General features: G+C 34.3%; 3 protein-coding genes across 3 annotated transcripts; 1 reads left to right on the top strand and 2 right to left on the bottom strand.

Annotated features, from left to right (window-relative positions):
• Positions 1-2,145: 2,145 nt before the first annotated feature.
• On the bottom strand, positions 2,146-3,123 carry LOC114805319 (ras-related protein Rab-26-like). The gene is made up of 3 exons (XM_029046054.2): positions 2,746-3,123; positions 2,393-2,503; positions 2,146-2,151 (listed from the first exon to the last, which is right to left on the bottom strand). The coding sequence occupies exons 1-3, from the start codon at positions 3,121-3,123 to the stop codon at positions 2,146-2,148; spliced, it is 495 nt and encodes a 164-aa protein (XP_028901887.2).
• Positions 3,124-6,805: 3,682 nt separating this feature from the next.
• On the top strand, positions 6,806-11,023 carry LOC105220816 (polycomb group protein Pc). The gene is made up of 2 exons (XM_011197335.3): positions 6,806-7,565; positions 8,269-11,023. The coding sequence occupies exons 1-2, from the start codon at positions 7,503-7,505 to the stop codon at positions 9,439-9,441; spliced, it is 1,236 nt and encodes a 411-aa protein (XP_011195637.1). The 5' UTR covers positions 6,806-7,502; the 3' UTR covers positions 9,442-11,023.
• A 2,127-nt stretch (positions 11,024-13,150) lies between these two features.
• LOC105220817 (TBC1 domain family member 9) lies at positions 13,151-23,699 on the bottom strand. Its single transcript, XM_011197336.3, has 15 exons — positions 23,166-23,699; positions 22,613-22,779; positions 20,613-20,871; positions 20,246-20,507; positions 20,003-20,174; positions 18,463-18,590; positions 18,247-18,395; positions 17,993-18,107; positions 17,560-17,748; positions 17,010-17,492; positions 16,332-16,931; positions 15,499-15,716; positions 14,813-15,420; positions 14,312-14,403; positions 13,151-14,111 (listed from the first exon to the last, which is right to left on the bottom strand). Exons 1-15 carry the CDS (start codon positions 23,207-23,209, stop codon positions 13,821-13,823), a joined length of 3,777 nt encoding a protein of 1,258 aa, XP_011195638.2. The 5' UTR covers positions 23,210-23,699; the 3' UTR covers positions 13,151-13,820.
• Positions 23,700-24,211: the final 512 nt, after the last annotated feature.

Below are 24,211 nucleotides of genomic sequence, written 5' to 3'. Positions count from 1 at the left end.
TATATTGCTATGCATATTTTGTGAGGGAGGTGGGGGAGTTGAGGTAAATGCGCATGTAACTTTTGAATGAATAGCACATTTCCAGCTCAAACTGAACTGTTTGAACTATTTGTTTATAACTGGTACACATGTCTCTTGAGTTCTTCCACTTACTCCTTTAAAATAATATGTATTCAATTTTTACTAAAATTCCGTAGTTTTAATATAAATTTTACTAGTCATCCAACCAACATCTAGTGCCGTATTTATAATAAATATCAAATAACTTTTTTACCTTCTTCAAGTGTGGAAAAAAATATTATTACTTAAATTTGCTGTAGCACACTATAGAAATTATTTCCGCTTTTAAATTAATCACAACGTTTTAAAAATTTATATTTTTAATTTAAAACAATTAGCTGCACTGCTTCACACTTTCACTTATGGTATGACACACTTTGAACGAATCGACCGAGCACAGCGGAATGCAGCAGGCGTTTAAATTAACTGAAACGAAATTCAATGTCAATGGCGACAGACGCAGCAGCAACAGCAGCAATAGCAGCGGTGTTGCGTCGTTTCACTTGTAGTGGGTGCTATGGCCTCAGATGCGTGTGGTTAGCCTTGTTGTTTTACAATTGCAGCAGCAGGTAAAAAATTGGCGCACTGTGTGAGTTATGAACCAACACTTCATACCACATATACATATAGAACAAATAGTCTGCGCTTGTCGACAGGTAAGAGTACACATATACACGCGTAACAGTATTTTCTAAACGCGTAAACATACAATTATCTATTCTATCTGCACACACACACACGCACACTTCGACTTGCTCCCCAATGTGGTCAACAAGTAATTTCCGTATGCAACAATCACTGTACTACGCACAAATGCAGCACAACGCCTGGTGTCTGTCTAGACGTTGTGGACCGTATGGGCAGGAAATGCGCAGAAAACTGAAATCAGCGCATGCTGTGTGGCCGCATTGGAGCCGTTAATCGTGAAAGCAGCAGGCGGTAGCCAACGTGCAGCAGCGTTGTTATGTTGTCTCCGCTTATGCGCAACATGTTGATAAGAGTCTAAGATATGAGCAACATGTTGATAAGAGTCTAAAGTACCGGCAACATGTTGCTTTAGACATTGATGTATTTTTATGCTGTTTTTTGGCATACCAAAGAGAAGGCGAAGATTTTCAGACAAATTTATTCTTTTATTTTTTTTTTAATTTTTCAGCTTCCACCATACAAAAATACAAACATAGTCGTGCAAAAACAACAACGAACCGTTTATTTTAAGCTAATAAACCGAGTTCTTTTTGCCGATATGTGACAAAGGATGAAATATTGTTCTGTTATTTCACTCGGTTGTTAAATAGACAGTGCTCGGAATGAATTGAAAAATGAAAACTCAACAACAGCAGCTATTATATACCGTTATTGGATGGTTGGAAGCCCATGATATAATTTGAGGAAGGAGAGGGAATTATTATTATTTTTGTTTTTATTGTAAGAAATTGAACAATATTCCGCAAGAGTTATAATATTTTGTTGTTGTTGTTGAAAAATCATAAAACATTTCTCAATTCGATTTCAGGAATGTTGCAGTGACATTGCTTGAAACGATTAAGCGATACAAGCTTAAAAATATTTTTCTAAAATTTTCGATTTTTCCAAGAACTGAATTTGACTCTACCAACATGCACTTAACTCTCCCCGCTATGACAGACACTATTTATATAAACATTCTAATAACCGACATGCTACACAATGGATTTAATAAACACTATTAAAAGTTTAAATCTGTCAACCAATTTTAACAGCTGACAAAGCAACACTACACAAAAACAACAAAAACCCCCATTATAATTGGCTTATGCACATAAATTGCCAGAAGCCAATATTCGAAATGACTGACCTCATGCACACATATAGTGTATGACATGGCGTATGAGTGACGCGCAACACAGTGGCTGGCGAGTGCTGGTAAACATACACGAATATAGAGATATATATTTGGAGCTTTTAGTAGGTACTATTCGCGGTACCATGCTAAAATAACTAAAATTAAAAAAAAAATTAAAATTGCATATGCAGTTAATATAGGCGAAAGACCGCAAATTGAAGTTACTGAGAGCAGCGACTCAGACTATAGTTTTGTTATTATTATTCCTAGAATTACGGAAGTTGTGATTATAAGTTTCACATTACATCAATAGGTTGGGGTTAAATAACTCTAACAATTTTCTTTGTTAAATTAAAATTTTTTAAAATAATAAATTATATAAAAGCTTCTTCAAAGCTTAGTAGTAAAATCTCCAGCAGTGTTTAATATGGAAAATGATTTACTATGTAGCTAACTAACAACTATAATAGCATTGTTTTGTAAAATATTTTAACTATAATCACTTACCGTTAACGCAATGCCGACTGTCGCAGAAAAGGAACCTAAACGAAATTCGCCCGTATTGTACTTTACCAGGAAAGATGTTTTACCAACACCAGAATCGCCAAGCAATATTGTCTAAAATATATAAGATGAAAATAGGTAAAAAATAAAGTTCTCTCACGATGAAGATGGGCTCTATATTATCCATGTAAAGAAACAGAAAGGCCGAGTAAGAGTTGTTACTTTCAACTGCGAAGTAAGGAAACGACTGTTGCACACTCGGCTAAAACTGCTTCGACGTTTATAGAACCCATCCAGAGGCAGAAAATATACAAATCTAGAAACTTATTTCGTCTAATTCGACCCTAAACACATACCTTATGATTGACCGTATCATCGAATGGCGGCTGCGGCGGTTGAGAATACATGCCAACTTCATCGTAACGATAGGAACGCCAACCATCTTCGTATTCATCTTCATTACCATCACCATGAAATACGGCGTCTTCCAGAGCATACATCTGTAATGCCTTAACCGGTGGACGATAACCGGGATAGCCGGTGCTGAAAGCATTACTGCTGCTGCCGCCGAGACTGGAACCGATACCGCTACTACCACCACCGCCAAGACCGCTACTGCCAGTAGTATAGTTGGCGCGATAGCGTGCAGTCTCCTCTAGACGACGTTGCTGGGTCTCGGGATCTTCGAAAACGTCGTCACTCATGCTGCTGGCATCATCGGGTATATGCGACATATTCGATTTAACACACTAGACACACGCGATACGTAATGTGTGAGTCCTTGTAGTGCGCGAAATATAAAGCGAAGTAGTAATAGTGAAAGGATGTCGTTTGGGTAGGTGTATTGGGGATAGGCATTACACGAATATTAGTTATTTAAATGAATTTTTTTGCTTTCGTATTTTTATGTTTTTTTTTTTTTTTGGTTTGTTACATTAACTAGTTACTTATTGACTTGTTTTAACGGGTGTTGGTGGGATACTATTTAATACTCAACGGTAATTTTTGTTTATAGTTTGAGCAACAGGTTTTTGTCGTAACAACAATAGAATTAGCTTTTTGTGCAGTTTTGAAAGTGCTGTATTAAATGCTTATAGTCAAATAAAAGCTTGTGCGAGTTTCAAAAGCTTCGTAAAGTTCAATTTTCGTGTGCTTTTAATTTTCCCTTTACTTTACGTTAAATATAAATGTTATTTTATAATAATAGTCGCTCAGCTGTTAGTTAACAGTTGTACCAATGGGGGGGAGTTGGTGTTTATACAGTTATCACTGTTATTTAAATCACAATTACTATGTATGTACTATGCCTCTTTCGTTTTTCTCATGCACACATACACTTTAGTCCTACCACGAAACACTTAAGTTTTATTTATCCACTTTTTCCGATTTTCTGTTTTTTGTTTTTGTTGCAAAGGTGTATAACGCAAAATGCTGGTGTTTACGTGAGTGTGAGCCACAGCTTAATTTAGTAGCTAAGTGAATGCTTTGGGGAGCATTTGCCGCACGTCATGTGGTAAATGTAATCGGTATGACCATATGTTGGGCTATGACGTCTCAGTGTTTAGTTTGATTGTCCATATGTCTTTCCTGTCCGATTGTGAGCGATATCGGAGTTGTGGCGGTGGTTTGGCAATGTTTTTTTTTGTTGTTTGTGAGTATGTTTTTTTTTTTGGTTTATTTGCGCGGTTTACTATTTAACATTAAATTTTACTATGCTATTACATTTTATTACTTTTTCGTAGCTTTAATGACAATCGATACTATTATTTGCTTGAATACGTGGCACATACGTTGATATTATGTTTTAAACTCGTTAACGCGTAGCATATATAATTGTTCTATATGTATTTATAGATGCATAAATCGTTGTCGCACACACGTATGCATATAATGGTATATAGTTTTATATATATTTTTTTAACAACGTTGTATATTTCGAATGCACGACACTATATATGTATTTAGGTATGTATATGATTTTTATTTAAATGTCTACCATTTCTGCGTATTGTATTTTTTATATTTTCAAACTACACATTAAATTCCCTAATATTTTTATTTCAACTGCGTATTAAAGACAATATTTGTATGTATATAAATTCTTGCTTTTTTGTAACTGTTTATAAGTAATTATTTTTATGTTTTTACTAATATTTGTTGTTATTTGTTTCGAGTTTAGTTTTTAGCAAATATGTTGGAAATAATTGCTGCACTTTTTTGACTTTTTAAAGCAAATTTTCGTTTCGATTTCGTTCTAATACTACTTCAAAGTAAAGTCGTCGGCTAATTGTTGATTAATTTGTTGTTACAGTTTTATAATTTTAATAATTAACCACTATGCACTTATATATTTACATATTTGTGTTGGTAGGTTATTTTTCTTTTTATAAACTTGCAGTCTATTATTTTGTTATTCGACGTTTTCGTAGTAAAAATAATGCTCACATGATTATTATCATAATTTATATTATGTGGTCTTAATAAATATGATTTATTTGTTTTGCGGCATAACAAGTATTTCAATGAAATTTACGCTAATAGTTATTTTATTTAATAAATATTATAAATTTATAAATTAATTGAATTATTGATTTTCTTGTTGTTTAAAAAATTTTGTTAATAATAAATTGGTGTTTTGTTTACATCTAAAGCACTCCAGTAACTACTCGACTAAGTGTAGTTACAACATCTTTGTTATCTACTACTCCTTGCTAATGCTTTCAACTTTTATATGTACATATACATATATGTATATATGTGACGTTAGAGATTTTCAGTACATGATTTATTTGTCACACCATTCCTGGCTCAGTGCAATCGCCACCCACACAGGGACTATCACAACTTGTCCGCTCCATTTGGTTATACATAAATACTCGTGGCGTTTTATCCGATTATAATCGAATTTTAAAGCTTTGTTATATTTGGTATGCATTTATAACTTTAATATTTGTATACTAGATTTTCAACATTTAACATTTTAGTCCCGTTTACATACATAGTTTTTTCTATATCAATTGAATTTCTTTCGCATTTCCCTTTTTTATTTTATCACAGTCAAATTGGGAGCAGTGTTTGCTTAATGCCTCCACACTTTACGCGTTGATTGATCTTTCATAGAACACAGTATATGTGCGTAATTGTTTTAACTTCACTCACGTAGTGGCGTAAATTTATCGTCTCATAGTGAGGCGCAACTTCAGCCAACGGCGACTTTTGGTCTCTACGACGTCACCACGTAGTTGCAATTGCACCACTTCCGTTGCATTGCTACATTACATTACTTCTTATATACACACACCCCGTTATAGTTAGTTTTCCACTGCTGCTCCAGTTTTATGCGGTCTTTGTTTGTATACTGTGCCACCCACGCGTTGTAACGCCGTTGTGTGTATGTCCTTTGCAAGTTCACGACCCACATTCAAACATATATACTCATGCAGTATATGTAAGTCAACCCATATCTTGCACCAAGTCCACGAAATCACTGATAACATCAGCAGTAACTGCGTTAATCCTGAATTTTAGTGATATTTCTCAACATTTCGATTTTTTCACATTGATTTCCGGCAGTTTTGCGCGATTTATGTTTTGACGTTTCCAATAATTTTGCATTTCTACGTGTGTGTGTGTGTATTCGCGTGACAACTCTTTTTTTACTTACACACATATGTATGTGGGTAATTCCATTTTTGGTTTACATTATTTTTCGTTACGCCGTGATTATAAACTTTTCGTCCACCGCACAAAAGTGTACTGGCATTTCATATGAAAACATTTGGCCGTAAAGCCTGTTAGTAATGACGTTTTGTATAGAGAGAGAATCGTAAAAGCACATAGGACAATAGGACACGAAGTACGAGATATGCTCTCGCTACCACCTTTCTCCGAATGTACAGATATCTGAGTGTGGATTAACGTATTTGTGAAATTGTCACACTACGTGGTAAATAAATGTACCCAGTAGAAAATTCAAGTGGCTCAGATAGAAGGGGTGTATAGTATAAATATATTATACCTAAATAACGTCTTTTGAACTAAAGATCTGCCCAAAGGATATTAAAGGTATGTGCGGATCGCAATTGAAAATGTGTATGGATTACTGTGTCACCTGCAAAGAATTTGTTAACTTATCTTTTCTTCCAGATAATTTATTAACTTATATTTTCCTACGAGTTCCCCTTATCATGTGTATGTGTACAAAGTAAATAATTGTTTATTTTCAATTGTTTATGCTACGAACAGTTTAATTTTTATACAAAATTTTTTCAAACTAAATATTTAAATATCTTCACAATTGTGGATAATTGGCAACGCAAATACAGGTAAATGCATAATTGGCAATACTAGTATGAAACAAACGAGTTCAAAGAAAACAACAATTAACAGCCTAGTGACGAGTTGAATGAAAATAGCGAATTCAATTATACTCGCGTTTTTGTGGTGAAAACATGTAGAAATCTTTGTGCTGGATTTTGAATATAACAATAAACATATTTTGCGGCCTTGTTAATTAATAAATATAATTTAATAATTAATAAGTGAAATATTGACAAAGTGTGTGTGAAAAATATGAATATGACAATTTATATCGGTCTATAAAAGAGCTGTTTTCGAAATATATGTACATATATATTCGGTCGTCGCATATTAAGAACGAGTAGCGATTTGCATACTTTTCTTTATTGATGCACCAAATGTATTGGTCCGAGTGAAATAGCAGATACATTTGCTGAAGGACGTTTCGCATTTTTTATTTATTCGGTGTTTTCAAGCGCTGGCGCTCGAATGTTTCGGTACGACAGTAGATGTTTCAGTGGTTTTAGCAGATACTTTTGTCAAAACATTTACAAGATACAATTTGCGCACATTTAATTTGCATAACTATTGTTTTGTTGACAAATTGAACAATTCAGAAGCATTTGTGTTGATTTGAAATAGCTAACGTGTAAAAAGCTATTGTGATAATACATATTGAAAGTATACGCAAAATCTACTATATATTATACACCTCGATATTACACATTTTTGCCGCGCTTTTTTCGCAAGTGGTATTTCAATTTATGAAAAATACGGTGCGGGAGCATTAAAATCTGTTAAACTGGATAACAATATGGGAAGTTCCGACGACCGCGTTTACGCGGCGGAGCGGATAATACAAAAACGCGTTAGAAAGGTATGATACAACCAAGCTTGGTCAAATTTGATTATACTATATGAAATCGTGTTCCTTGCTATTAAAACATCTGCCAATTAAACACATATACTTTGCATATACGTATGTTGTTCACTGGGCTTTATGGTGACCTTCTTTACCAGTTATACATTTCAGTTTATAAATTTGTTTTATTATTTAACGTCATGTTTCCAAATGAAGATAATTATCACAGGATCCACCTGTCACGAACTGCATACGAACTTGTAGTTTAGTCGGTGTGAAGTATGTTTAAAATGTACTACTTACATATAGCAGACAGTTGTAATCCTTCATTCGTATCATTCCGAAATTCATCTGAATATATATATTTGGCTTAGGAACCGCTTTAAGGGATTATAGCCGACTATACATCACACTATATAAAATAATAACAATGATTTCATAAAAACATGAATATACAGTTGAACTTCCATAACTCGAACTCTTTAATTGGCCATATATGTCAAATTCCATACGAATTACCTTCCATAACTCGGAATTCTCTCTAACATGAAGTTTTTTTTGTGGAATTTGGTGGTTCGAGAGTGATAAGCTCTACTATATTATATTCCATATCCGACTAAAGGCAATACCTAATACACAACTGTTTATAGTAATTTCTTATTTGAATTATTCGTACCATTAAACCATTTTTAATGAATATTCACTCTTCCGTCAATAGGGTGTTTTGGAGTACCGAGTAAAATGGAAAGGTTGGAATCAACGATATAATACCTGGGAGCCTGAGGTTAATATACTTGATCGGCGATTAATTGAGATATACGAACAGAGTAACCGTTCGTCTAATACACCATCAAAGCGTGGAGGAAAGCGTAAGGAGAAAGCACTTGATCCTGAGCCGGAATCTGAGGAGGATGAGTATACATTCACAGGCGATGATGTGGATATAAATCAAGCTTCTACTTCAGCAGCTTCTTTATCCAATAACAGTCATCATCACCACCACCATCATCATGACAAGGAAAAGGAGAAAGATAAGAAACATCACCATCATCATCGCTCACATTCGCCATATACAGATGGGCAGCGTGATGCTACTAACAGCAGCGGTAATAAGCGACATACCTATACCTCAACGTCGGCATCAGTGTCGGCTGCTGTTGTTGCAGCCGCTGCAGCTGCCAATTCCGCATTAAATTTCATGCCCGAGGCTGATTCCAATTCATCTAGTTCTGAAGACCAACCGCTAAGTCGTAAGGAGGTCACTTCTATGGGCACCAAACGTAAAGCTGAAGTTCTAAAGGAATCTGGTAAAATCGGTGTCACTATAAAAACCTCACCCGACGGACCACCACCTCCTAAACAACATTGTGCTTCTGCTGTCACTGTCGACACAGCCACATCAATATCAACGCCGCTGAAGTCTGAAACTGAACCGCTATCACCAGAGACGCCAGCATCACGACCCGAACAAGCAACACCCGCAGAAAAGAACGCAGCATTGCATCAACATTATAATGCCACAGCGGCTGCAAATGCAGACGATGATGATTCATCATCACAAGCAGATAGTCAAACGGATAATAATCATGCGCCACCCACACATAACAAGGGCACAGGCGATGATGGTGCTGGCTCACCCAAACGTAACGGACACGTTACAGAGCAACATCAGCAACGACAAAGTGCTTTGGCGCCACATTCACCGAAGGCATTGCCACCAAGTTTTTGGTTGCCCAGTAAATGTAATATCTCGGATAAAGTGGTGATCACTGATGTTACGGTAAATTTAGAGACTGTCACCATAAGAGAATGCAAAACGGAGCGTGGTTTCTTTAGAGAACGTGAACTAAAATCGAGTGGCATGAAAACAGAATCTGATTCTGCTGCATAAAAAGGGGCGACGCACAAAATGAAAAAAAGGGATATGAAAAAGTTAAACAAGGAATACAAATTGTAAATATGTTGAATTATATTATTTTGTGAGTGAGCGAGAGTTTGTGTACTGCGGTGAGGTGTAACGAGCAACAGTTATTTCAAAATATTTATATTAATTAAGAGAAGTACTTCTTCATAGTACGTACATATGTATTATTTATAGTTGTATGTATTAGTTACATAACAAAGCAGTTAATATTAGATGATTAGTATTAAACGCTCATTATTTTTATTTTTTTTTTAATGTTATTGTAAATAATGTAGTTTTAGTAGATATATATATATATATTATATATTATTGTAATCCAATCTGGTTGAGCAGAGCCAGTAACAATTGAAAAATGAAAGAGATATTGCAGTGCAGTTACTTAAATGTTGAGGCATATAGTGAAGTGAAGTGTTCAAAAATGGTAAATATTTGCGCGAAGTTAATATAACAGTAACGAAGCAACGCTTCATATTTATTTTACTTTTGATGGCGTTTGAGAGGCATATGGATTACTATAGCTTATAGATTTTTATTATCAGTTAGTGTTAGTTAAGGCTACAACAGACACATTCCTCAGTTGTTATAGAGTTGTATGTATGTACTTTTGTTGAACATTTTGCAGAATTTGATATTCTGTATTTTTTTCATAGCAAATGCTTATAGTAGCAATAGAACATCAATTAAAAGTTCGATTGATTTGAGTTAAAAGAGTCAATCAATGTCTTACAAACAGTAGAAAAAACTTAAACAAATGTATTATTGTATCGAGTATCGTAAAACGCATAATGTATATATGTATGTTATCATATAGATACCAACAATGTAAAAACTTAAAGCGTAAAGCAAATCACAAAGTATATTTATTTATAAATAAAACATTTATTTTGCTCGAAAAACATTTACATACATAGTCATGTATGTGTGTATGTATGCATTAAAATACAATAGGTTTGCATTTTGCCGGCTAAACTTGCATATATTGACTATATTTGCATTATGCTTAAGCGGGTTCACGCCTTCAACAGCTACGAACATGCTTATATATGCAACTGCATATATATTTTTTTGTTAAATTTTAGTGCCAGCGCAGTTTGAGATTAGTTGCAAAGATTTCAAAGATTGCTTTAAACAAAATCAAAATCTTATTTAAAACACCAATGCATTGACAATTTAGCGTGCATCTTGAGTGCGAATGCATTAAATGTGTTATTTTGCATATTGAATACAAATTACATTTTATTTCTCGCTGTTGTTGTAAATATATTTGCATATTACCCAAGAACTTTGTATAATACAGCGATCACAACAAATACTTCTCGTTAGTTCTTTTCGTACAGCGTACAAATTTATACAACAACAACACAAATTAAAAGGTATAACGGAAAACCAAAAAAAAAAAAAAATAAATGCTTAAAATAACAAAAAAAAGCAAGTAACTGCATTGAAATTCAAATCAAATTTGATATCCTTAAGCAATATTCACACTAGAAAAGTTTCAATTGCCTTGTCTTTACCCGACTTGTATGCCTATTAATCAATGACTATACGAGGCAGACGCTTCAATGTACTACAATACATATATAAGTACTATATATGTCTGTTTATGATAAATTGATAAATTATTTTCAAATATGTGTTTTATAAGCCTAAAATCTATGGACTTTACGTTTAAGTAGTAGTTAACAAGCAAGCACGAAATTTAATTTAAAAACTAAATTTAATAATTGTACAAATATATTATATAACTATGCGTAACAGTAGTATGTAAACTGTAAATACATAATAATCAGTATGGAAGCAAATAATTTGAGTTTTTTTGGAGTAAGAGGTTTGTATGGAAATTTGAGGGCAATATATTGATACAATTTCATATTTACCTTAATTAGGGTTTAACTGAGAATTTTCGACGATTTTCAAGCATAAATTGGTCGATACTGTTGCAATTTCACGTTCAATATTCGTTCGAGGTTCATCAATCGTCGTTGACTTGGTAGCTAGACCATAGACTTGACATAGCCCCACAGGAAATAGTCTAACGGTATCAAATCGCACAACCGAGGCGGCTAATTGACTAGGCCATTTCGTGAGACAACACGTTAACCAAACTTGGTTTCCAAATAAATCAATTGTAACGTTCGTGTGTGGCTTGTGGCGCCGTCCCGTTGGAACCACATATCGTCCAAGTCCATATCATCCAATTCCGTCCAATTCGGTTGAGCGTTAGCGATTCCCATTCATAGTAACGTGCCGGTCTTGGTCATCACGGATGAATTACGGCCCAATGACGTCGCCGGCACCAAACCGCATTTTTTTCGGAATGCAATGGTGACTCATGGAGTACGTGTGGATTGCTGCCTGACCAATAACGCATATTTTGCTTATTGACAAAGCCAATCAGTCAGAAATGAGCCTCATCGCTGAAGAAGATTTTTCGATGAAAATCCGGAGAATTTTCACGTTGTTGCTCAGCCCAATTCGCGAACTTACGACGATTCTGTTGGTCAAGCGGCTTCAGTTCTTGCGTCAATTTGATCTTGTAAGGATATAGGCTAAGATCTTTTCGAAAAATTCGCCACAACGACGTCACAGAGATTCCCTTGAGAATGGCGTATGAGATACTGATTTGGGTCTTACGCCATTGATGCGCTAGCGGCAGCAATATTCTCGACTAGCACGGGCACATTTTGTACTGTGTCTGTGGATTCAAAATTTTCCACAATACGCAAACGGCAAATCTTACTAATGAGAAATGTCAAAAGAGCGGAAAAAATATGACGTCGTTTGCTGTCCCTATCTTTTGTAGCGTCCTATTGAAAAACCCTTTATAAATCATCAATTATTGAGGAGCTTTGTTGGATGTTGATTTCCCTGAAGTCATTTCCGAAGATACTTATTTTAAGCATAGCAATCTTCGCGGACTCTCTATCAGCAAAATAAATGCTTAGAAAGAGGGTCTAGACATCAGTCGAAGAGTAGCAACCGATATTTGTTCAATTCTCCACTAAATGATGATGATCCCCGATATACGGTCGAATTAACCACATTATAATTTCATGATTTGTTACCAATAATTAATGTAATCTTCGTATATCTTCCCTTAGCACGAACATTTCTTTTGTATTCTTATTTCCCATCGATTTGCCGACTTTAACCACTATATAACAAACTTTTGTAAAACTTTTGTACTTACCGAATTATGATTTCGGGCAGAAAAAATATAAAAAATATTATACGTCCTTACCGTTATCAAACTTCATTCCATTTTAATGTATATTGTGATTTCCATCTACCATCTACATTACTTCGCCTAACAATGCGTAGTGACTTCCGAGCAGTATATGAAATGCGGTTCCGTTCGAATTAAGTACTTTCTTATATGTTTTTTACCTCAAAAAATGCGTAGCAACTTCTATTTCATAATAATTAAAAATAAGCTTTTCTTACTAATATGTATGTATGTATGTATCAGCATATTTATTATTGATATTTTTACAGCTAATAATAAATTTATGTATTACACGAATATGTATGTATGTATGTTTTTTATTTTTATACAGGAGTTTAGATTTCCGAAATTTGCTATGTGAACAGTCAAAAGAAATTTCGAAAAAATCAATTTTTCATATATGAAAAATATGTGTTTGGACTGCAATATTTTCCACAAAAACATTGTAACTGTAAACGGATTGTGTTTTTGTATTTGAATAATAAAACAACGAACAATTAACTAGAAATAACAAGTTAAAATTTTTTTTGGAAATGCCATTAAGATTTTCATACAAAGCGACGTATACAAAGCCCTTTTCCTTCATATCGTTGTGAAAATCCAAAAATTTATAATTTTTTCTAACAATTATTACATTTTAGTCGTACAATTTTTTGGAAGCTTGTGCTTGTAGTCGGTGTACGGCGATGATCTTGCAAAAAAAAAAAAAAAAATAGTTTACACCGCCAACAACGAAAGCGTCACAGTTTATATTTTGTATTTTGTATAAATATATTCCTGTATAATGCTATACATATAATTATATATATATATATGCACACATACATATTTATTATATAATGCATGCATTTTGATGTGTGTGTGTATGTATATTCGATATTTGTAAATGAAGAAAAATAACAATACTTTTTATTGCAGTTACTTGAATTGTATACTTTTAGGAAAACATTCAAATAATTTGTATTTACGAATACTCATTTCTCGTTACTTGACTTGTTACTTGCTACCTCTCGTGGCACTCTCACTCTTGCAAAGCAATTAGTTACATCTAACGGCTCTTTCGCTATTGGAACGTATTTCTTATATAATTATTTTCACTTATTTTTGTTGTTGCTGCCACTTAATAATTTGTGATCACACATTTACGACGATTCTTTTGCATACGCTCTATATTCTCTTTGATGGGCGTTTTCATGTAGAAACATTGTACGATCGATGTGACTGCCAAAACTGTTGCTATAAACTGATTTATAGATATTTCCCAACTATCCGCATCGGTTGAGCTATTGCTGCTACTGCCCGTACCACTATTGCTGGAATTCTGTTTCAACTCCTCTTCGTAAGCTTGAAAGAGTTTCGTTGTCGCATTCGTCTCTACTGAGGGTGTGGTCGGATTGCCGTTACTATCAGGCTGTTGAGCAGAAAAAAGGGTAAAATATTTTTTTGAACATTATAAAACTCTCTTAACCCATTCGATGTAGTCGCTTGGGTACAGAAAACAATCTTTTATCTTTTTTATCCAAACGAGTACAATGGGATAGAATGGGTTAATAGGGTTTTTTGTACCCAAGCGAGTACATCGAATGGGTTAAGATATATGTGAGTACGCACCTCATCGCCGTTACCCAAATTCAATTGAGTAAAGCTATCCAAACTGATCTCTTTCTTCATATTATTGTTGCCAAGTTCTAAAAGGTTTTCATCTAGAATTTTGAGGAAATTAAATTATAATCAATTTGTTATTAAATTCGTAATATATTATATATGTATATATGTAAATGAATAAAGACAGTTAAACTTCCATAACTCCAACTCTTGAATTGACAATAGCAGAGAAATTCCATACAAATTTCCTTCCGTAACTCGGAAGTCTCTCTCAAGTTTTTTTGTGGTTTATTCTGATTCGAGTTAGGAAAGTTCAACAGTATATAAGAGAATGTGCGGCAACGTGTAGCCCAGCTTGAAAGTTTTACAAAGCTCGATTGTTCATTGCTAAGGAAATTTCCTTTCTCTTGGAGGATCGTATCGGCAAACACTCAGAACTCAAACAGAATTCACCTTCTTTCCCTCCATTTTTTATCATTAACTTTTGCATTCATTAATTACACTCACATGCTTTCCGCATATCCTCGTCTTGCTCGCCAATTATCTCCATCAGTGAACGCCATAAGAATTGGAAATTCGCCTTCTTCATATTGGGTATATTCTTATTCGGCGCATTGCCATCATCCGGTTGGTCCAGCAAATAACGCAGGCTACCCAAACTCTTTGTGTCCGTTGTCGAATCGGTGCGTTCCACTCTGGTGGTCATTATTAAATCGCTAATTTGTGAGAAATTCGAAATAGTCTCCACATTCAATTGTGGTGGTGTCACTTTTACTGCGCCCAAATCGGAAATATCCGAAAAGGTGTCCGTCGATTCGAAACGTCCCTGATGCCGCAAAGCATTGTCAATCAGTTCCGAGCTGCTGCCCCCCGTGGCGCCATTTTGTGAACGTGCCACATCCATGGGAGTGCCATGCGTACGCGGCAAATCGACATAGAATGTTGATGAGCGTTCGCCGTTAATGCCACCAGCGCCTACTGTTGATGACGATGGCTGTGAGAGACCAGCTAAACTATGTAAATGCTTTGTGGCGGCGATGAGCGCATAATCGTCTTCATCGAAATTATTATCGGTAGGTGAGGGTAGTGCCTCGATGGACTCGGATGGATCATCGCTAATGGAATGAGGTAAAGAGAAATGTAAAGACAATTATGTTAAATATAGAAGTTGCGTAAATATAACTGTATTATACCCGAAAAAGTCCTCAGCTTCAATGGCCTCTTCAGCATCTTCTTTAGCCTTCGATTTTGGACGTCTGACCTGTTCAATTTCCGCTTTGGACAGCAACGGCGGCAAATGCAGTATGTAGAGGAGTTTTAGCTTTTCGGTGTATTTGTGTGAGCATACCAAACCCAATGCATTTATGATTTGCGAAAATTCAATTGAACCGGTACTTTTCTTATCAGTCAGCTGTTGTGGAATATACAAAATGAATATAGATAAATGCAAAGCATAAAAAATAAATTACTATAGGTAGATAACTAACTTAAATTAATGTAAGGCAACATGTAGTTCAACGTGAAAGCTTTCTTTTGTTGAAGTGTTCATTGCTTTAAATTTACTCTGGGAGGTTCGTATCGACAAAAACTAAAACTCAACAAGTAATTGACTTCTTAACCTCCAAAATTAAAATTTTTCTTAAAAAATAAAATTAAAATAAATTAAATTTGTTCTAAAAAAATTAAAATTAAAATAAATAAACGTTTTTCTTAAAAAAATTAAAAAGTTTCTAAAAAAAAATAAAAATTTTCTTAAAAAATAAAAAATTTTCTAAAACAATTAAAATTTTTTTCTTAAAATAATTAATTTTTTTTTCATAAAAAAAATTAAAATTTTTCTTTAAAAAATTTAATTAAATTAAAATATTTCTTTAAAAAATTAAATTTTTTGTTGAAAAATTCTTAAGCAATTCTAAAAAAGGTATGAAAAAGAAATGTCGTATTTTCGTGCTGTTAAAAAATACATAATTTGAATTTATTCAGCACTGTTAAATCTCTTCGAATAATTACTATAAAATCAATTTACCCTAAATAACTTCTCCGCCAAATCGATGCTAACGCAATTGCGCCAAGGCGTCAGCTCATGGAATAGCGCACGGAATGTATCGAAATCGACGCTGTACGATTCAGAGCGACTGCAATTGTGCTCTGTTGAGCCGGCGCTGCGACCTGTTGCTGCTGTTGGGGGCAACAAAATGGGTGACTCACCACCCAACGCTGAATGGGCTTTCTGTTGCAACACTTTACGTGGCGTTGACTTCTCCTCACGTATAATGGTTAACAGCAGATGTAATTCTTCTCTATCAAAGTACATATTATCGGTGTGAAACTTGACAATTGTATTCTCGTTATCAATATCGAATTGGCGTATTGTCAGACGTCGATGTTTATTACGCAATTCTTCGATTTTCTGTTGTGAGATTTTATCACCGAAATTCGTATACGCCTCATGGATGAGTGTCTGTATAGGTTGTGTTTCAGGCTTTTGTTTCTCACTTTGAGGTGGTAGGCGATATTCCGGATTGTAAATACCATCCAAATATTTGCTAAGCACTTCCATAGCTTCGCCGTCGTCATTGCATTGCAGCAGTCTTTCACAATTCCATTCCAAAATTTGGAGTGCGATCTGTGTGGGAGAAATTTGTTATTAAAATTTGTTTTTTTTTTTTAGATAAATAAATAATTTAGCAAATTTTCAACATACCACAAATATGATTTTAGCGCCATCATAGAAGAAGCAATCGATTATATGCAATGCACTCTCATACGAAATGACACTTATAAAAATTGTCAGTAGCCATGACAGTGAGATCATGCGTATTATACCCAACTGATCCAAATGACTGTGCAATTCGGGTAGGTAACTCTCTACGAGTTCATTCAATACACTCTGATCAATCTGTGCGCCTACTACTTTATCCTTATAATAGTCGGGTAGTAGGTTTTCACAAAGACTTGCAAGCAACCAGAAGGCATTATCCTCATCACAAAATAGCAGAAATACCGATGAGACAATATTCATTGCTTGACAATAGCCAACTTGTGGATTGCGTAAAGCATACGCTTGCAAGACACGACGCAAAGCGCCAATACCGTCGGCATGTTGGAATGCTGCATGCTCGGGCAGCGAGCGATGGAGATCACGATCGATTTCATCGTGCGTGGATGAATGCTTAATGCAAGCAGCCTGGTGGGAAAATTTAAAAAAGAAAGTTGCATTTATTTGTAGAATATTTTCTTAGCATCGAATATACCTTCTCAACCAAGTCTTCATATAGACCCGGATTCATTTCCTTCTCATGTATTGCACCGGAAAATAGCAGCCATATTTCTTGACGTAATTTATCTGGAATGCCCTCGACAATCAAATTGATTACATCCGTTGTACGAAACATGGAAATGCCACGTCCAAAATCACGGAAATGTGACTCCCAGCGTGAAAGCTGAAAACAATTAGTCGGTTATATATGCATAGAACTAAGAAGATATAATAAAACCTGTATAGTTTGACACCCCTATAATTTGGACACTCGCTCAAATTGTACAAAATAGTCTATATCAACCTAATATAGTATAAAAAATAATTTCTTCCTAACATAGACATTCGCGTGACTTGGACAAAAAGTGCTGAACCGCAGGTATCCAGCTTAGACAGGTTTTACTGCATAAGGTTTTGTTGTTGCTTACCTTCTGATCTTGTATCTTCAACATTTCCTCACTCAAATTAGTCTTAAAGGAGTTCATTAGCGCTGACTGTTTGCTCCAGGATATGTCATACTTAGCGCGCTCGCGACTGATAGGCCTTTAAAATTTTCAAAATTGAAAACTGTTTAGTATATTTTCAAAATATAAATTAAAGTTATGGTTTTTTAATTTTTTTTTGTTTTATTTTTAATTAATATTATTTATTAACATTTAATAAGGCTGTAAGGCCTACTTACACATGAAACTGCGACAATAGTTCGCTAATTTTCTCCACCAACACTTCGCGATCGACAATTTGTGCGAATACAAAGTGCACATTCTCGGCTGTAAGCAGCACAATTTGATTATCATAGCGATGTGGGCCGTCATTCTTCTGCTCTACACTCTGTTTAAGCAAAAAAATATATATTAAACAATCTAGAAAGTTAAAATATATTTTTAGGTGGACTCACTTTAATATTACGCATTGGTATGACGAGGCTAACGAGATCAATCACGTCACTGCGGAAACAGAAGAAATTGCGCGACAAGTAAATATTGCCACCCACATAACGCTTGGAGTAGGGTGTCCAAATGTTTGCTACGAATTGGAAAGAGGAAAAGGATAAAAGACAGTTTCAAAACAAGTAAGGAAGGGCTAAGTTCGGGTGTAACCGAACATTTTATACTCTCGCAATTTATTGATGTAATTTTATAAAGGTAACACAATTCGACCCATATATTCGGTATAAAGTTCAATAGAATAACGAAAATTATCATAAATAGTATATGGGGACTGAGGTAATTCCTAAACCGATTTCACTCGTTTTAACCACCAAGATACAATGTATCGAAGACTATACACTCACTTAATTTAATATTACTTATAATTAGGTATATAGGATTTGAGGGAAGTTATGACCCGATTTTTACCATTTCAGGTCTCTCTGTACTGTTATAAGAAAAAAATTCAGAGGGAATGAATTACATTAAAATATCTGAGGGATTTAGCTATATTTTCGGTGAAAAATTACCCGTAGGCACTGAGTTCTTCATGTTCGATATCAGGGGCCTTGAAAAGTCATGGCCCGCTTTTGACAATTTTTCCACAAGTGATGTCACAGCTCAAATACAGTATTTGTGTAAAGTTTTATTCCGCTATCTTCATTTGTTGCTAATGTATATACATATGTATTATAAAGTGAACGAATCAAAAGAATTCAAAATTGAGTTATATGGGTGTCAAGAAAGTGTTATATATCGAATTTCATTGACATTCGAATTCGGTCGAATAGTTCCTGAGATATGGTTTTTGACCCATAAGTGGGCGACGCCTCGCCCATTTTGTAAAAAAATCTCAGTGCAGCTTCCTTCTGCTATTTCTTATGTAAAATTTGGTGTTTCTGACGTTTTTCGTTAGTGAGTTAACGCACTTTTAGTAATTTGCAACCTAACCTTTGTATGGGGTGTGGGCGTGGTTATTATCCGATTTCTTTTATTTTTGGACTGTATAAGAAAATGGCTGAAAAAAACGACTGCAGAAAGTTTGGTTTATATAGCTTTGTTGGTTTGCGAGTTATGCCCACTTTTCAAAAACAATTACATCCAAATGTGCCCCTCCCTAATAGGATCCTATGTTCCAAATTCCATTTTCATAACTTTATTTATGGCTTAGTTATGACACTGTATAGGTATTCAGTTTCCGCCATTTTGTGGGCGTGGCAGTGGACCAATTTTGCGATTTTCGAAAGCAACCCTCTCACGGTCCCAATGAACATGTGTTCCAAGTTTCATTAGGATATCTCAATTTTTACTCAAGTTATCGCTTGAACGGACAGACGGACGGACAGACATCCGGATTTCAAATCCACTCGTCATCCTGATCATTTATATATATATAACACCATATCTAACTGTTATATTTCTTGGTGACACAAACAACCGTTATGTGAACAAAACTATAATACTCTGTGCAACAGGTTGCGAGTGTATAAAAATCAACAAAAAATTTACCCTTTATTTGACCATCAATAATTTCGGACTGTGGCAGCCGAAAGTAATTGCGGTATTCTTCGGATTTCTGACGTGCCGTCAAATCACGCAAAAGTCCTGGTTTATTTGATGCCTTACGTCCGAAACGCTGGAACACTGAAGCATCATGATCGACTATGGGGCTGTCAGGGTCCTAAAAATGCAAAAAAAAAAAAAATGAATATTTCTTTTCAAAAAACATTATTTTAACTTCAAGTTATTTACTTGTATCAATTGTTGTATAGCCATTTTATTTAATTGCTCTATCAGCCCGTATGCCTCCTTAACATCCTTTAATAATGTAAAATTATAATGCATATTATTAACTGTTTTCAAGTAAATGATTTGTCCATGTCTTTTAATGTCTTCTAATTCTGCAAAACGTATGACACGCTTTGTTTCACTCCCCAGCATGTATGAGTAGAAACAGATGTGATTCAATGAAATGTATAGGTTGCCTTGATTCGGTATTTTATTCTTAACATAGCTGTAAGTAATTGTGGAAGCAGATATATATATAGTATATGTAGATATGTTAATGAAATTTATTTATTTCATTTTGTTATTATTAATTAAAGTGTGTTTTACTTACGTGCATGCATAAGTGTTGACCAACCGCTCTTCTTTGGGCATTTCGAATAGTGTTTGAAATTTCGATGCGGACACTTTGAAATTGGCCGATTCATCCGACTCGTCTTGATTATTTTGCGCATTTAGCGATTGTATTTTACATATGGTAAAGTTGGTGATCTCTTCCTCACTCTCCATTTCATTGAGAACTTTGAAGAGGTTCTCAGCAAGCCATTCCCAATCCTTAACGATTTCCTCTTGTGTTAAGCCAATGGCGATTTCTATTAGTTGAGCAGTTCAAATATATTTTTATTTTATTTATACTTTTAGTTTAATAAATTTAGTAATAAATAAATAATTAAAAAATGTATATTTCTCAAAAATAAGTGTATAATAAATAGCTTAGTTGCTGCAATTAAAAAAGTATCATAAATGACTGTCATATATGACAATAAGTCTAGTCAAAGCCTGTCAAGTCAACTGTTTAGCCAAACCCCTCACTTTATGTAATCTTACTTTTTAGTCTATATCTATATGTAAATGCCTACGACGTCGTCTGGAATTTATCAAAATGTGTTAGCTATACTCTACACAAACAAATGAATTTATTCAACTATTAGATATTTCTGCGAAAAATTTTGCAAATGCGCATTATTGTTTAGTGAAATTAAATCTCTTAGCTTCTAGATATATACATATGTATGTATATATAGTATGTTCGTATATTGCTATTATTGATTCGATGATTCATTATGAAATAATATTAATAATATACTATCTTTGGGTGTATGCTGATATACAATTTTCAGCCATGCACTTTATATTAACTTAATTCTGTTGTTTATTATCATTGTAAGCCTTTTATTTACACATAATTGCTTATGGATACAGTAGGCGACAAAATTAAGTTCCAACATATAAAAATTTATATGTGACCAAGGATCGTAATCTTCGAAAAAAAATTGTCCAAATATTAAAATGAATGAGCCAGATCACCTTTTGACATTCGCGTCAAGCGCAGGCATCCTAAAGGATAACTAACTCTCCTTGACTACGTGCCAGCATTCCATCTGCTATTGCAAAGGAATCGGTCTATGTGTGGCTCTTTGGCCTACCAGATTAATCTAACCTAACCTAACCTATAATAAATGAATCATGAAATGAAGATCTATGGAATAAACAGGATTTTTATACACGTTTTAATAATATTATCATTTTTGTTGTTGTAGCTGCATAAAACATTCGCCAATAATCTTGAGTAATTCTACCGAATAGACAGTTCTTGACCGCATAAAAATCCGAATCTGTTTCGGTTGCGAAACCCCAGCTTGTGTGGGAACAATCACACGAAATTCTTATTTTATGGCGCATAAGCTACAAATAATAAATATAAAAATCTTGTGCAATGAATGTGAATTACAAACTTTTGTTTTCATCATTGAAGCGCATATCTAAATACGAGCTAAAATATAATATTTGTACAAAAAATACCCTTGGCCGGAAAAAAACTCTAGGAAGATAAGAAAATTTTGGTATTTTACGTGGTATTTACTGACAAAAATTATATCATGGCAGCTATTTAAATTATTTTTAAAAGTTTATCAACAATTTAAATGTTTAACCGCAGCGCATACATAAAAAATTCCCTTTGTAGTGTGAAGAAGTACAGAAAACAAAACATAAAACCAAATACAGTAATAATTACAATAAATTTAATATGTACACTAGCCCTATCCGGTAGCAGATATGTTCGAATTTCGATTCGATCATATTTTCGAAATTAATTACTACTTCAGAACACTTGGAGTGTAAAATACAATTCTTTTCCTTATAGCATGAAACAAGTACTTTCGAATCAAAGAAGTTTATCGGAATCAAAATCCATGCATTTCAATTCTGACAAATTTTTGCGATTCAAAATTTAGAATATGTCCTAAAGTATTAATTCTATTTTTATTAGTTACTAAAACTAGTTGTATGAATAAAAAATATATTTATGATATACTTCTATGTGCAAATTACCATAATATACTTCAGATTTGGGCGTTTGATGTAGAATGCGATATGGTGGTGGCTTGGTATCCCAAACGCTGTCCAACGTATTGACAAGAAGTGAGGTGAAGCTACGTGATTCGCCATGTCCTCGCCGTTTTTGCAGCACAAAATATTTCGAACGCATTTCGTCAACCCTATTGGTAGAGAAACATAAAACAAAACAATAATTATGAGATTAGACAATAGAAGTTTCATTAATTAATTTTTATAAGCGTTTTGTCAGAGTTCAATGATTTCGTGATAAGACCAAGTGCGTCCAAACAATAAAAATATACGTTGATATGCATAGTGAATGGTGCTAATTGAAGTGCATACTGGTATGGTTGTAAGTATATATCACCAAGTGGCACGCAAAACCAGCTGTTCACTCACTAGTAAGGCCTTTGTGCTTGCATTGATTGTGAAAACTGTGTTTGCTACTCTATTTAGGTGCTGCGTAAAAGATCTTAACCAATGAAGCGCTGTACATATCACAAAAAGCAAAAACTTTTTGCTATCTTTTTTTTATTTAATTACTTACCAAAATGCTGGTGGTATAAGTATTTCCTTTGGATGTATCCACATTTTGTAGCGTTTCGTTTACACCTCCCTTAGTGAATGTCTATTTTTATAGTCGAAGAGTTGAAAATACTTTCTTAAAATCTTCAACCAGTCTTGTTACGAAGTCTTTGTGTAGAACGTTTCTAGTTCTTCCGCTTCGTTGTGCTTCACTTAGTGTACAATGTGTTTAGGTTTTGCGATCTTGTCCAAACGGTCACCATCACAAATTCTTAGCACTAATACCACCGTGTACGGTTGGTTATATTTTTGTTTTTTGTTGATTTGCCTGCAGCTTCTTTAACTTATTTGTCCATATTCTGTATATCTATTTTTAGAATGTAAGAATTAACAACAAACTGCACTACTTGAAGTTAATTTCCAAATTGTCCAAGTAAAAATCTATATAATTTTCCGCTACCAACTGCACTTTTCAACGATGATTACAATAACGAGAAATCTGACATCGTCTGTCGTGCCCAAAGCGTTCGGTTGTTCGTCAACTCATTCGTTTGCTCATTCTGTTGCCGCATTTTTTGTTTTTCGACTTTTTATGTTTTCTTCTATTTGTTTTCATACACTTTTATTGGCTTTTCTGTTTTGCTTCTATGTTTCTTCTCAGATTTTGAGAATTTATATTGGTGTAGTGTTGCCTGAACTCAGCAATTTGCTTTAATTTCTATTTGATTTTTGTTATCAATTCAGGTTTCGTACGATTTTATCGAAAACATATCGATTGTAGCGATTAACCCAGTTTTTCTTTTCTTACTATAATCATTGTTAATATTAATTTTATATATAAATTAAACAAGTGAGGAAGGGCTAAGTTCGGCTGTAACCGAACATTAAAAACTCTTGAAATTTATTTATTTAATTTTGTTAAGAGGAGACACAATTTGATACAAATTATCGGAATACATTATATATAGTATATGGGGACTGGGGTAATTCCTGGACCGATTTCAACTATTTTTGCCACCAAACGACATTATATTCAAGATTTTATGTTTAATTAATTTTGCTAACATC

The sequence above is a fragment of the Zeugodacus cucurbitae genome, chromosome 4 (assembly GCF_028554725.1).
Source record: "Zeugodacus cucurbitae isolate PBARC_wt_2022May chromosome 4, idZeuCucr1.2, whole genome shotgun sequence".
NCBI lineage: Eukaryota > Metazoa > Arthropoda > Insecta > Diptera > Tephritidae > Zeugodacus > Zeugodacus cucurbitae.
This window is presented reverse-complemented; position numbering and strand designations above follow the sequence as displayed.

Excerpts from the sequence above, each read along its gene's own strand:
- LOC105220816 (XM_011197335.3), top strand. The coding sequence starts at position 7,503 with ATGGGAAGTTCCGACGACCGCGTTTACGCGGCGGAGCGGATAATACAA. Across the intron at positions 7,566-8,268 it reads TACAAAAACGCGTTAGAAAG|GGTGTTTTGGAGTACCGAGT; the intron begins GTATGATACAAC and ends TTCCGTCAATAG.
- LOC105220817 (XM_011197336.3), bottom strand. The coding sequence starts at position 23,209 with ATGTGGATACATCCAAAGGAAATACTTATACCACCAGCATTTTG. Across the intron at positions 20,508-20,612 it reads GTCAACACTTATGCATGCAC|CTATGTTAAGAATAAAATAC; the intron begins GTAAGTAAAACA and ends AATTACTTACAG. Across the intron at positions 16,932-17,009 it reads GCGCTAAAATCATATTTGTG|ATCGCACTCCAAATTTTGGA; the intron begins GTATGTTGAAAA and ends TCTCCCACACAG.
- LOC114805319 (XM_029046054.2), bottom strand. The coding sequence starts at position 3,123 with ATGTCGCATATACCCGATGATGCCAGCAGCATGAGTGACGACGTTTTC. Across the intron at positions 2,504-2,745 it reads ATGATACGGTCAATCATAAG|ACAATATTGCTTGGCGATTC; the intron begins GTATGTGTTTAG and ends TATATATTTTAG.